The sequence below is a fragment of the Echeneis naucrates genome, chromosome 7 (genome assembly GCF_900963305.1).
Source record: "Echeneis naucrates chromosome 7, fEcheNa1.1, whole genome shotgun sequence".
Taxonomy (NCBI): domain Eukaryota; kingdom Metazoa; phylum Chordata; class Actinopteri; order Carangiformes; family Echeneidae; genus Echeneis; species Echeneis naucrates.
This window is the reverse complement of record NC_042517.1, coordinates 5,592,419-5,607,170: the sequence shown is the minus strand read 5'-3', so window position 1 is coordinate 5,607,170 and position 14,752 is coordinate 5,592,419. Positions and strand designations below refer to the sequence as shown.

General features: G+C 38.8%; 1 protein-coding gene across 3 annotated transcripts; it reads left to right on the top strand.

Annotated features, from left to right (window-relative positions):
* Nucleotides 1–1,255: 1,255 nt before the first annotated feature.
* Nucleotides 1,256–14,493, top strand: LOC115046019 (forkhead box protein P1-B-like). 3 transcript variants are annotated; one of them, XM_029506072.1, is made up of 16 exons: nt 1,256–1,355; nt 3,973–4,113; nt 8,588–8,725; nt 8,812–8,901; nt 9,740–9,860; nt 10,033–10,138; nt 10,277–10,384; nt 10,892–10,979; nt 11,367–11,444; nt 11,558–11,753; nt 11,964–12,040; nt 12,163–12,264; nt 12,364–12,491; nt 13,181–13,235; nt 13,382–13,548; nt 13,658–14,493. In XM_029506072.1, the coding sequence occupies exons 2-16, from the start codon at nt 3,988–3,990 to the stop codon at nt 13,818–13,820; spliced, it is 1,743 nt and encodes a 580-aa protein (XP_029361932.1). In that variant the 5' UTR covers nt 1,256–1,355; nt 3,973–3,987; the 3' UTR covers nt 13,821–14,493. The 3 variants fall into 3 exon arrangements, with proteins under 3 accessions (XP_029361932.1, XP_029361931.1, XP_029361933.1); XM_029506071.1 differs by having other exon boundaries at nt 11,558–11,759; XM_029506073.1 differs by lacking the exons at nt 1,256–1,355; nt 3,973–4,113 and adding an exon at nt 5,761–5,882 and having other exon boundaries at nt 11,558–11,759.
* Nucleotides 14,494–14,752: the final 259 nt, after the last annotated feature.

The following is a 14,752-nucleotide window of genomic DNA, read 5'->3' as shown; positions in this document are numbered from 1 at the left end:
TCTCTCGTGACAACTACAAAAACAATGTCTCCCTCCTGTGGTTATATCAAAATATAACAGAAAAAAGGACAATTTTAAATAACTGATTAGAAGGATATAATTGGACTACAGTGATTATAACAGACTATGCAACTAAAATTGGTATAGATCTGTGATGAGGTTTTGTCTTCATCATTCTATGCTGTGCAAATGTTCCATGAAACTGTTGTACAGGAAGTTCTGAGTGTAAGCTTCATTTAGTTATGACACATTTTTGTCAAACAAGTTGAAAGTTTGTTAGCTTGTAAATGTGGAACTGTATTGCTGTGGTATTTTTCTCCCATAAACTTATTTTTACAGAAGCAGAGGAAGAATCTATATTTTTTCTCTCCCTGTTAAAAATTGACCCTTTGCAAAATCAAATGGATGATTACATTTTCATTCAGTATTCTGTCTCATTCAATTTAATCTGCTCTTCTGTGTTTTATCTCATGGACAGTAGTTCATTTCCTTTCTTTCAGAGTTACAGCTTTGCAATTTATTTGCCTGTTTAAATTGGCATTTTCCACATTTACAAATTTGAATAATTACATTTGTGTATGTTACTATCGTTTTTTTACAGTAGGCTGCATGTTTTACTACTTTTTTACTGTGCTTAATTTTATCTCTTGAGCCAGCATAAGGAGTAAACATCAGAAAAGGAGATGAAAAAAGACAGTGGTGTATAAAGTAAGGCTAGATAAGGCAAAATCCAAAAAGAGCATTATTCATGGAGAAACAAAGGTATATAAAATCTATATTTTCTGGAAAAGCAATTTTACAGCACTGAGTTGGGAAACTATTTGAGCTGGGAAATTAAGACTTTGTGGTATATATTTTGCCACAGGAACTTAGAAATTAGCCCCTATATCCAAGTACTTGAAGGTATTTGTCAAAATAACAGAAAATACCTCTTAAGGTAAAGGAGTATGTGGTGTTGACTTTGGCACACAAATAATACATCCTCGACATTTCCAGAGATTCAGTGTCTGTAAGGTAAAACCTCGTTAGTTCGTCCACGGTTGTCAGTTTATTAGACATGCCTTGCTGAATCGAACCACGCTAACCCTTTCGATTTAACCTGACTCTCCGACGTTGACAAGGAAAATCAAAACTATCGATGAAACAAGACCACTGTGATCGGAAAGGTCCAAAAAATTCAAGTCGAGCCGAGACGGTCCCGCGTGTCGACATGACGTCACCATTGTTTACTTTTACCTAAGCCACGCCCTCCGCTAGCAACTTGTGGCTAGCTCGGTACCGAGGAAGGCACAGCTCCGAGCTCCCTTCTTCAGACACCACCCCGAGCCCAACGCTGTCCGTCCGCACTCAAATCGGTGAGTAGAAATCGACCCGACACCTGTTTCGTTTCGTTATATTTAAACATCGGATTCACCGGGGTATTTCTGCGTGATTAAAAACCGACGAGGAGAGGGAGAGAGAGGCATACAGAGAAAGAGAGGGAGAGAGAGAGAGCGAGAGAGAGAGAGAGCGAGAGAAACGCTTCTCGTACAAGCTAGCGTCCGGGCAGGCTGTTAGCTTTTGTTGTGCTGCTCGTATAAACGCTACTCGCTAAAGGTTCGCCCACCTAACCTAACCCCCCGTTCCCCCCCCCCCCTCTCTCTAAAAAAATAAATAAAATAAACCTCCTAAAGTGCACTTAACGTGTTTTTTTTCTTCTTTTTTTTTAACACCACAACCAGACGAGACGGTGTTATCTACAAAGTTAACACACTGAACTCCCACACCTCCCGTTTTTCTGACCGGATATATGCTTAGCTAAAGGCTCAGGTCCTCAACGCCAAACCTCAGGCTGTAATGGTCGCTGTTAACGGATACTGCTTCCATTCAAATCGGTTTCAGGCTCACTTCACGTTATATTTGATCGATTTGAAAATAATAAAAAAAAAAAAAAAAAAACAGAGCCGAAGATAGCGATCCGATGTTTTACGGTGTAGCGTTTTTTTTTTTTTTAAGGTGTTGACTGTCGTTGGCTGAAACGTGATTTGGAGGTAACGTGTGGCTAAGTTGACTCGGAGCCTCATGAGCCCGGCTGCACTGGCTCAACAGAGATGGATTTATTGGATGTTAAAATCTACACCACCGACAGATGATAGGAATATTTATTTTTATTTTTATTTTTATTTTTTTTTTAAAGATGGCACTGATAGTCAGTGAAGGAGACGACAGCGATGCGGAATAAAACCTAAGCATGCAAGCGTTTAGATCCAGACAAGGAGGAGCAGGTATCTGTGTAATATCAAGGAAAACTAGGCTATCATAAGTTTGTGGGTACAAAATGAATCAAGTCCCTATTGATTATGAAAAAAAAAAAGTAATCCATTACAGTAAAAAAACAAAAAACAAAACAAAACTAAAAAACCACTGGACACTTTCCTAAAATATATTTACAGAATTTAACCTACCTAATTATCTTGTCTTTGTTGTTTAATATAATATATGATTAAATATGATTAAAATAATTGTCTAATTAAATGCCTAATTGTGGCCAGTTGTAGGGAATCTTTTGGATTCACATCCCTCCTTTTTATTTCCCCCTCCACAGCACATTGTTTATCTTTTTTCTTTTTTTTTTTGAAGTTCATTTGTTACCTGTTGTAAAAATGTACTTGAAGTCTGCTTTTAAGGGAAGAGGTGGATGTTGCCGTGTGCTGTTCCTTAAGGAAAGGTCTCTCTGCAGCACTTCCTTTATTTCCTTTACATTCTTTGAACAGCGGTGGCACCCATGCTGGAGATGTTCCCCTGTTGTGAGAATGCTTTAATATAGCAAAAAAATCACCATGGGTTTATTTAGTTTGCTCCAGAGACAGATGTACTGTACCACAACTTTTCAATTACCATAATCTTAGAGTATCAAGATAGTATCATATTTTATTCTTGTGTAATACATAATGAACCAAATATTCAGCCTAGTTCATGCAACCAAAATCACCCCTGGCATCTGCAGAAATGTCTCCAGGAAACACTATCCTTTGTCTTCAGGACCAATCCTCACCCTGAAAGCAAAAGTAAACAGAGTTGATTTGAAACCTTACCAACAATTGCACGTTTTGATTAGCAAAGTTTCAGTTTGAGATGAAAAAAAATCCCTTAAGTGTAAAGTATATATCATTGAACTTGTCTGTGAATGACACATCCCTGCAACTAGACAGAAATTACGATTCACTCGTCACCTGTTAGTCATTTGGCAGAAAAAATGTTTTTTTCAGTTGGTTGTTGGTATATTTTTGGTCATGCGTTAACCAGTGTATTAAGCCTAATCGCATCATCACTTTTGAGATGTTGCCAAAATGTTCACATTTGTTGTCAGTTGTACTGAACTGATAGACTGATTTGAAATTTTTGATCTTGGTATGTGAATTTGTCAGTAAGTTAAGCCCAAAAATAATATTACCCATGGGGCTCTGTGGTCTGTTTCATTCGAGGCTTTGTGTGTAGGTTCCCATCTGTGCACGTTATTTGTTTGCCTACTTTATTTACCTTTGTTTATGCTGCTTAGCTTTTGACTCAAACACTCCCAAGCTGTATACATAAAAGCCTACTTGTGCATTGTACTACCTGCCACAGCCATTTATCACACCACCTGGTTAATGGTAAATTGTTCCAGAAGGAAGATATGTTTGCACATAAACACGGACCCAGGGCCCCTGTGTTTACAGTAGTCATGGCAGCACTCAGTTATTCAACAAATAGACGTAGCATGTTCCTCTCTCACTTGTTGAAGAGAACATTTCTTCTAGTAGGTAGAGCAATAACAGTGTACTTCTTAACTTTTAGTGTGGTAGCATTTTACATTAAGCAGAATTACTTTCCCGTGGTGAATGACTATTATGGGGGTCATTACAAAGAATGTTGTATTATGGTATGCTTTCTGTGTTTCACGCCGTTCTGTTTTACCCAGTTGTTTTCATTTGCATCCATTTACTTTCTCAGGTCAGTGAAGTCCAGATGCATGAGTCTGGGTCAGAACCAACAAGCCACGCCACTCCAGCAAGCCAGACAGAGAACGGGAGTCATACTGAGAATGAGAGTCGACTGAGTAGCAGCCAGACTCCTCCTCCAGAGGCACCAAGGGTCAGTCTTCCCAATCTACATGTGTCCAATAACATCAGCATTGGTTTTATGCACATTGACTACAAATATAGTCATACATGACTGTGCCAAGTTGTCCACAAAAATGCAACTTCTAATAATTATGACTTGATTAATCATTTAGGAAAAAGTAGATTTTAACTGTTTGATAGCTGATTAATTGTCATTTCCTGTTTGCAGCTTTCCCATGTCTTATATTAAAGCAAATGGACTTTTCTGTTTCTTTTAAGTCTGTTGGTCAAAATATGTAAATTAGAGATATTAATTGGGAAATTGTAATGACCACACCTATTGTTTTCATTGACATTTTAATGACAAATCAACATTTGACAACACCAACATTAAAGAAAACACAACATAATGTCACGAAAATCACAACAATGATATATACTATGGAAAAGTTAGGGACAACGCTTCTTTTTTTCTGATGGGACAGAACCCAACAATGCCACGCCATTTCCTGTTTCTACGACATACTGTGTCCCTGCACAAATTTTAAACTGACCTGGAAAAAATAGCAAACATATAATAATCAACATGCTGTCATATTACATTTCCATGTAGCTGGCCATTCGCAAAAGCCCCAAATTTTGACAGATGATGAGATAGTCAATCACAGCATCTTATATTTTAGATGGTTTCTCTGCATCCATTGAATAAACTATAAATTGACTCAGGTTAATTTGGAGGTTATGTCAAAATATCCTGTTATTATTTCTCGTCTGCCCTTCTTTTCAAGGCAGTTTACAACAGTGACACAGCTGAATAGTATTCTGTAGAAACGGCAAAGGAAGCTCCTTACGTCTTTTGAAGGAAAACTGAAAACAATCGTTTGCATTGTCTTAAGTCTTTGGCAGCAGAATCTGAATGTATAAATGACTTTAAAACTAGTCACACAAGTGAGCCATTCCAGACTATCAGCTTCCCAGTTGTTGTCAGGATTTGCTGCTTTTTCTTTTGAGCTGAATATTTATTTTTTTGTTTTTATTGTTCAAAATAAATACTTTTGTGGCATGTTTTAGAAAACTGTAGTTTATATTTTATTAACCAGAAAGATTAATCCAAATAATAATCATCTGATTCATAGATGATGAATAAGCTTTTTGCTGGCAGTGAAGCAAATTATTTTCTTCAAAAAAGCTTTGGCTTTTTTTTTCTTTCTTTCTTTCTTTTTTTTTTGTTGCTAAGCGCAATTACTTTATTACAACACTGTTGAGCTGCATGGTGGCATGTGTAAATGTTTGTTCCCAACGTTGTAAATATGTGTTGCAACTGATCCATCTGCTTTCACTTCACTAAAGTTTGAATCACGATTGGTTATGCTACATTTGAATTTATGTTCAGCTGGCCTGGTCTCCACCAGCGCATAGCATTTTTATGTCAGTAATCACACACATATCTTGGCGATGATCAGACCAAAATAATATCAGACAAATAGCAGGCATTTTAGCATTTAAGGTGCTTCTTTTTTTACGTGTAAAGGTAAATCCCTGCCTGCTTCAGTTCCTTCAAACTGCAGTATTTTTATATTTATGCTTGAGGGGAGCACAGAGAAGGGGGAGGGAGAGGGGGTGGTGGTGCTGAGGTTTGGAAAGGGAGGGAGAGCTGAAGTCCTGCTGGGCAAAGTTAGTTTTGTTCATGCTCACATCATCTAGGTTAGCGAGGCTCTGTTAAATGTACAAGCTGAACATTACAGCTGAGCAGCATTTAGTATTGAGGCACCCAGGCTGACGTTCAATGGAGTCTGTCAGGTTTGTACAAGCAAATCTTTATTCGATAAGGGATATTTATACATTTTTTTTTGTGTGTGTTTTGTTTAGACAAAATATATATCAGTCTATATGGTTGTTATATTCATCAATTCTTATTTCATATTGATTTGAATTGTTTAACAAATGCATGTGTTGTCGCAAATGCCACAGTTCTTCTGGCCACGTCTATCAGGATATATTAATCTATTAAATCTCATATGAGAAAACTTTGTGTTTGTTTGTTCGAGGTAACTTTTCAACGGTAACGTTTCTATTTGCTGTCAGTCATCTCAGAGTTCACAAGACCCGTCTTGCAGGAACAGATCTGTGTTTACACTCGGTTGCTCACTGGTATGACTTTCAACAATAACAACAACAGAAGATGTTTGGACTTGCTGGCTGCCATGGCAACAGGGATTAGGCAAAGGCTGTTGTTGTGTTGATGGTGTCCACAGAAAAACAGAGGGGCCAACTGGCTCCGTCTGTGGGATAGACCTATTTTCATTGGTTTGGTGGCCACCTCTGCAGCATTGAATTTCATAAGAAAGGACAAACTAGGAGGCAGTCATCTGTTATTGTTAGCCCAAAGCCTGTGTGAAATTCACTGTCAGTTTGTTTACCCGATTCAAAACAGACTCTGCCTTGGAGAGAAATGTTTGTTTGTGGTTCAGACCTTAATTAAAATACGAATCTCAAGTTCTGTTTTCGTAAACAGGCTCTGTATGCTTTTTTATTCATTATTTATATCTCTGTGCAATTTTGATTACTCTGTTTATGTTTACTGTAAACATCCCTTGAGCTGTGAGGCTTGACAGTGAGGGGGAGGGTGTGGTAATTGCTGCATGCCTAGCAGAGGATGTTGTTGTTGTTTTTGTGGTACTGGTTGTTGTTGTTTTGATGGGAGTTCCAATTCCCCCTGAGCCGTCCAACATTCTTGTTGTTGTTTTCGTTTGATCGTTTTTAGCCGGAGCTGATGTCAGCAGGGTCGAGTTCAGCCTGCTGGAGTGACTAACCAAGTGAAAAAGTAAGCAGGACTGTGAGTGACTGTAAATCACTCTTGATTTTGAGAAAAGGGCTCAAGAGCAGAGCAACAAAAAATGGAGATTATTTGCAAGGAAAAATTCAAATCAACAGCTATTCTGATAATGGAAAATTCTTTTCAGTGTTGGCTCTGTATTTTTAACTTTGAGTTTTGGTATCTACAACAAGATATTTTTGTGGTTCTCCAAAACGCTCTCAGTGTGGTTTTACATCTCTCACACTTCTGCTTGGGACCCTGGACAGAACAAAGTGTTTTGTGAGCCTCTTTTCTGGTTGGTGGGCTGTTCTCTGAGTGATGATGAGCCAGCCAGATTACAGGCTAAACCTGGAGCTTTGTAAAACTTCTCTGCAAGCACAAACAGCGACGGTCAGTTTGCATTGAAATGGGCTGAATGGACAGTCACGTGCTCTGGTAAAATGAAATAAGGAACCAGTGGCTAAATAAACTTTAGCCACTTGTCTCTTATATAACTGTCCCTTGGAAGGCAGTGCTACTTATTGGTTTTCTGATACCAACCCAACGATCCCTCAACATTAATCTTTCTTGTAGGTTGCTTGAGAGCTTGCGACTGATAATGACTGTTAGTAATACTGCAATTCATCGACAAAGAAAAATAACGGTGTGTGTGTGTTTGTATTTGTCTTCTGCACTAATGAACACCCATGAAGTTCAAACTGTTTTAATTACAGGGAGAATCTAATAATAGTACAAAGGTACACTGATATAATCTGAATACAACAGAGTTTCTCTCCAACAGATTTTTATCTTTAATTTGCGATAAAATGTTATTAACCTTTTATACTTCTAAAGTCTATTGGCACACCTCTGACCATATTACATAACGCAGGTTGACATAATATGCCTAGTATTTCCGATGGCTTATCTTGAGGAGTTTTGTTCCTATATAACTTGACTTAGGCAGATGTAGAGAACTGACTGAAGAGGGAGAAAAAGAAAGGGGGCATAATTTTTCCCGTATGTGTATAAATTTCACAAATAACCCCATGCTCAGCTGTGGAAATTCATTTAGACTTGTTTATTTCCATTTCAGTGTTGGTCTGACTTTGGATTAAATTTTTTTGTGTGCAGGAAGGCGCCGCTACAAGTAATGATGTTTCTTTTAATTCAGTCACGCTGCTGTTTTAGTGAAACAATTGAAATCTGCAGCATTTCTTTTACTCATGTTATTTCTTTTTATTTTTGAAAACCTTTTTTTTGTTGTTGTTGTTGTGTTTTGTTTGAAACACCTTTAAATCTCCAGCTATCTGACCAAGGAAACAGGTCACAGCTAAACTGGAGCTGAGCTTCATAATCCTCTACCATGACTGAGGAGCTATGGTTTCATGTTTACATGTAAACAAGCAGATTGTTTTTACCGGAAAGGAGCAGATTGGATGAAAGTAGCATCTGCACACACACACACACACACACACAGCGGCCCCGAGCAGCCTACTTATATTCTATTTTTTCTTTTTTTAGTCGCTCTGATGTTTGCGTTCATTGAATATCCCCTCTGAGATGTTCTGTCACAGATGTGGCATCTTGGCACAGTGTTTTCTGGTTTCATTGTGTGCTCCTTTCTTTTTTGTGATATAAATGTCTATCATTCCATTTTGCTTTTTTTGGTAATTATTATTATTTTTGGGGGGTGGGGATGATGCAGGTTCCAGTGTCACTGTCGATGATGACCCCACCAGCAGAGGCCCCACAGCAGCTGCAGCAGACACCACAGCCGCAGATCCTCAGTCCTCAGCAGCTCCAGGCCCTGCTGCAGCAGCAGAAAGCACTCATGTTACACCAGGTAAGGCATGTTTATGTAAGTGGTGTTTGTCTTGACGTGGAACATTAATTTCATTTGACTTAAGTCAATTTTCAACATGTCTGCAGCAACAAATTCAAGAGGTCTTCAAGAATCAGCAAGAGCAGCTAAATATGCAGCTGCTACAACAGAAGAATGCGGGGATTGTTAGCCAAGAGGTAATTATTATTCATTATGGTCTTTTTTTTATCATTCATGAATATTTGATCATTATAGCAATATTTAATGTGCAACAAGGATAATCAATTCCTAAATGGGGAGCAAGACTTTTTCAGTAGATCTAAAGGTTAAGTAATGGAAAACAATAAAATTACGGAAGTTGGTCTTGTAATCAGTTATTCATGTTGCAAAGTCTGGAATATCAGAATATCACTTCTCTCTGACAAGGAAGGAATAACATGTTCCAGATTCTACATACTGTGTAAGCAATATGGAAATGACACTTGAAGGGGAAGCTGTAGCAATAGCAGGACGATTGTGGATTGTGGATAGTGGAACGATTTCAAAGTAAATTCCTTTAAGGGCCGTTGCACATTTCAAAGCTATGTGTTTTATCCACATTGACTTAAGTGAATGTTCAATGTTCAAGTTTTCCACAAACACAATGCAATTAACTCGCACTTAGGCTGGTGTGCATGTATTTGCATGGCAATGTGATGTCATCAGCCTTGGCTCTCTGTGGTTCTGAAATCCTCCATCCATTTGCAGTTTTAACATGTCAGAACTTGGCCAAGCGCACAAGGCAACAGCATGAAGCGTGATCTCCGTAGTTTTTGTCCATTTAGCTGAAAACAGAAGTGTGTCTTTCATTTTACAGCTTGCACACAAGCAAATTTTGATTAGAGATAAGAACAGTTTCTCTCCTCCAAATTAGCTCATGCTTTACATGAGCTAATCCTTCATTGAGTGCATTTTCTATTATCTCACCCACCTACCAGCTGTTCACGAAAAGAAAAGAATTTACTGACTCATCTTCTGTCATTCTTTCTGTCACAGTTGACAGCTCAGCAAATTGCCATCCAGCAGCAGCTCCTTCAGATGCAGCAGCAGCATCTCCTCAACCTGCAGAGGCAAGGTCTGCTGTCCGTCCTGCCAACCAGCCCCAGCACAGCTTTAGGTATGCCCTTAAAATACATTACCCCATTTCTTGGGCATTTTGGTGCCATTGTAGGAGTATAATAAAAAATGCAGAATCTGAGAATTCTGATGAATATACCTGGAAAAAATCTTAACAATCTTAAGATTGTGTCCTCTGTTTGTTTGGGTTACATTTTTTAACCCTTTTACAGCCGGTGAGAATGGTAGCATCCTGTCCACTGGTGGAGACACCAGAGAGTCTTCCAGTCACCAATCTACTACCAACGGTCATTACACTCTGCTGAAGAGAAAAGAAAGGTGCTCGACAAACTTTGTTTTTTTTGGGGGGGGGGGCTAAGCCAATAGCTATCTATGGCAAGACAAATTTTCAATGATAAGAACATGTTAAGTGTCAGATGCATCATTATGAATGGCGGACTGTTGTATTTGTTGCAGTGGGTCTGTGGATGAAAACGCACAAAACAGCCACCCTCTGTATGGAAATGGCATGTGTAAATGGCCTGGCTGTGAGACCGTCTTCGGAGATTTCCAGGCGTTCCTTAAGTGAGTGGTGAAACCTGGTTACCTTTAAAGCCTGTTTCATAGTGTTTCATATCTACCATGATGCACAGTGACACAGATCCAGGAAATATGTAGCAAAGAAATAGACATGTGGTCTGGATTTTGGTGAGGAGCTTTTCGTATCACATTTTAAATTAGAATTTAAGTGGTTATTAAAATGAGAAAAATAGTTACAGATGATATTTTTTCTTTCTATTTGTGTCATGAGTCAAGTTGTAGAGCATTAAAATGAATTATTGAAAGTTTTGAAGTTGGAATGCAATGAGTCCTGTAGTAATTATTTTGTTTATTTTGTTACTTGAAAGAAAACCCGGTTCAGTCATTTATTGCAGTTTTTTGTGGTTTTTTTTTTTTTGTTTTGTTTTGTTTTTTTTAATTCATTTATTTATTTATTTATTTTGGAGGGGGGGCTTTTGCTCTCAGCCACAGCTGTTGCCTACAAAACAAATGGTTTCCCTGAAGCATGGTGTGATTTGTTTTTGTCCGCAGACATTTGAACAGTGAACATACGCTGGATGACAAGAGTACAGCTCAGTGTCGTGTGCAGATGCAAGTGGTTCAGCAGCTGGAGCTGCAGGTATGCATTTGTTTTTTCCCGGTGATCAATTTTTTAATTTATTTGTTCTCAAATCAAATAAAATGAGCAGACCCAAATACATTTTTGATAAATATAACTGAACTGCTGCATTGGAGTCTATCTGGTCCTTTTCCAGTCCCATCACACAACTGAAAAAGAAAGATTTTTTTTTTTTTTTATGCTCAGGGGAATGCAGTGTGTTGGTGTGTTTTCACACCAGCTGTGGAAAAAGGAAGTGATGTCTTCAGATAATTACTTCTTACTTATCTTGTCACGATGCCAGGGACGAAATAAATTGGTCCCGTGCTGAATGCCATTTCATCATGTTACTCAAGCCGCGACTTCACTAACTCACAACTTCTATTTCGGTCTTCTCATCTCATACAGTTGAAGAAGGACAAAGAGCGGCTGCAAGCTATGATGGCTCATCTCAAGTCCTCTGAACCCAAACCCGCAGCACAACCTGTAAGTACCTGTTTTTACCGTCTCCTTCAATTATAATAAATATCGTTTTGCTTGTAGTTAAACTGCTGTTTTCCAGACTTAACTGCTTTATTTATTTGTTTATTTATTTTCAGGTGAATCTGGTGTCTAATGTTCCCTTTTCCCCGGCGACATTGCCCAAAGGCACTCCACCTATGAGCCTGTCCCAGAGTGCTACGGCACCCTCCACGCCCCTGACTCCGCTCTCTGAATCCCCCTCAGTCCTTACCCCTAATAGCCTGTTCACTGAAACCCCTGTGCGTAGGCGGTATAGCCGCTCTGTGAGCCAAGGTAACGGTGAGAGAATAAGGAACAACTTCACTAATAAATATTTTCTCATTGTGGGTTCAAGCTGAAACACAAAGGTTGAATTTCACTGTGACACAAATAAGGGGTTTGTTTTCTCATTTTTATGTGCTTATTTATTATGTATAAGTTTCTCTCTTTGTTTCTAGCCCACTCTGTATGTATAAATAATGCTTTGTTTATCTACTTGGGCAGATATAATTGATAACAAAGAGTTCTACCTGAGCACCGAAGTTAGACCTCCATTTACATATGCCTCTCTCATACGACAGGTAATTCATATGATCTTTATTCAACACAGCTGCAGAAACATTGCAATGCTGCTGAAAACAGAAATGGGGCAGATTCACATCTTTCATTGCTGCCACTAAATCTAGCCCATCCTCTCTTTCAGGCAATATTTGAATCACCCCGCAATCAGCTGACGTTAAATGAAATCTACAACTGGTTCACAAGAAACTTTGCATATTTCAGGCGGAATGCAGCTACATGGAAGGTACTGATAAGAGTGATTGGATATTGATAAACGACACAGGAAAATGGTTTCAGTGTAAGTAGACTAATTCATTTATTCTGTTCTTTCATGACTTTCTAGAATGCTGTAAGACACAACCTCAGCCTCCACAAATGCTTCGTACGTTTGGAGAACGTAAAGGGAGCCGTGTGGACAGTAGATGAGATCGAGTTCCATAGAAGAAGGCCCCAGAAAGCTGCTGGTAGTGGGTACGTGCTCAGAGGACATGAACCCTGTGTGTTCTCAAATATTACTGGAAGTCACAAACCTCACGCTATTTGACCTTGTAGGTCTGCCTCCTAGGTACACACAATATTTACTGTAAACAAACCTTTGAGTTTCAAAGGCTGCGAGTGCACTTCAAAGATAAAAAGATGCGGCATGTTTGTACACAGGAATTCATTCATTCATTCTCTCTTCCAACTAACCATTATTTATTGCCCTTTTGTCCTGCTTATGTACAGGGCAATAAAAGCAAAAGAAAAAAACATTAGATAGACTGAGAATATCCCAGTTTTGGATCAATAAAGTACATCTATCTATCGTAAGTCGTTCGAGAGAGAAGAAAAGCAAGTCACAGGCAGCATGTAGTATTTTAAACATAGAAATGTTGGATAAACTACAGGACACTTTGTGTAGCTCTAACTATTGCAGGGACATAAATCATGATGGAGTCTTGAGACATCAGTTGATCCTCTTTGTGAAACTTTTGATTTTGGGGCCAAATTCAGCCACATCTGTTGCTTTTTCTTTAAGTCTGCGAGCCAAACTTAGACTTTCACACAACTTCAACCCCTCTTCTTAATTAACCACCAATTTATCAGCTTAATTGAAAAAAAAAATGGTCCTGTCTAATGATAATGAAATCTAACTTCTTCATGTATTTGTGTATAAACAGATCTTTGTTGAAGAACTCTCAGAACCGTCAGAGCTTAGGCGGATCTGCTCATCAGGTGAGTACTTTTCATTATGCTGAATTATGGGCTAATGTACTGTAGATAATGAGGCTGTTTCAGTGAGCAGACAGAGGTGAAAGGAGGCGGCTGTGTGCTGTTTGTGTTGGGTCACATTTACAAAAGCTGAAACTTGCTTTTTTCAGAGTGGTGGTCTAGATGGAAACAACTCTTTATTCAGCCCAGCCTCTATAGGCAGCATCCCGTTGCACTCCTTGCCTCATGTTCTCCAAGAGCAGATGAATGGAGCCTTCGCTAATGGATCTGAATACCAAAGTGACAGCAGTGCAACACAGTCCCCTCCACAAGCTTTGTAAGTGCCACCCTCAGAGCTGCATATGCGCCTAAGTTGTGTTTTGATTTGTATGTGAATTTTTATTATTATTATTATTTTTTTCCTCTTCACATGTTTACCAAACCAGCATTAAAGAAGAGCAGGAGGATGAGGAGATCTGTGAAAATTATCCCTATGAATCTCCTGAGAGCACAGACGAGCACGGTCACAGCCCAGAGATGAACCAAGATGAGGACAACGGCAGCATGGAAAGGCGCCACCTTCATCTGGATCGCGTGCCTTCTCTCTGACTGTGAGGTCCAGGATCTCCACCGCAAGGCCACCTCGCTCACAGTCTGCGTGACTTTGTATTCCAAAAAACAACAGCTTCATCAACATAACCAGACCACTCTGATTTGTTTTTTTTTTTTTTTCCCATATTTATCAACCTTAAGCTTATTTTTCTGTTCTTAATCTAGTTCTTAATTCTATCTGTACAGTAGAGTGATATCACAAAAACACATTTGTGAAACTGTCCATGATTTTTCTTCTTTTGTATCTGTAAACAAAAAGGACCATGATGAGCAGAAAAGCCAAAGGCAAGGGAACAGTCATAGTTAGCACTTCACGATTAAATAATTCTCCCCTCCTTGTAGCTACTTTCTGCTATGTTGGGGCCACACTACCTGATTTTATTTTAGTAGGCATAATATATTAAAAAAAATTCAGAGCAAGTAAAGAAAAATGTTTCTTTAAAAATGAAAATGTCACTGCCAACATGATCTGATATATTTGTATTTAAGATATAATCAACTGATCGAAAGAATACATAACTTCTTTATACTTGTCGGTCTTTTTCACCCCTTCCATGAACATTGTTGAATTTTGCTCTGACTGAGCTTGTAAGAGTAGATACTATAGATTTTTCCATTATTGTAAACCAATGCATCGCTATGAATAAATTCCTCATGATAAATGTGAAAACTACGTCTATCTACTTTTCCCGTGGTTGGTACTTATCATCGTTTCTTATGACATCATGGCTGGATGCACTTCTTTTACCCGATACAGCTCCTCTTTCGGTCGTTGGTAATGACTTCCTAATGGAACATAATGGAAGAGAGCAAAATGTCCCGGTTGGGAAACTTTCCGCTGTCATGTTGTGGTATGTTATCGTCCCATAAATTCACCTCTGACTTGTCACAAACTGGGGTTTTTAAGGCCACGTTGGTCTTTGGAGAGC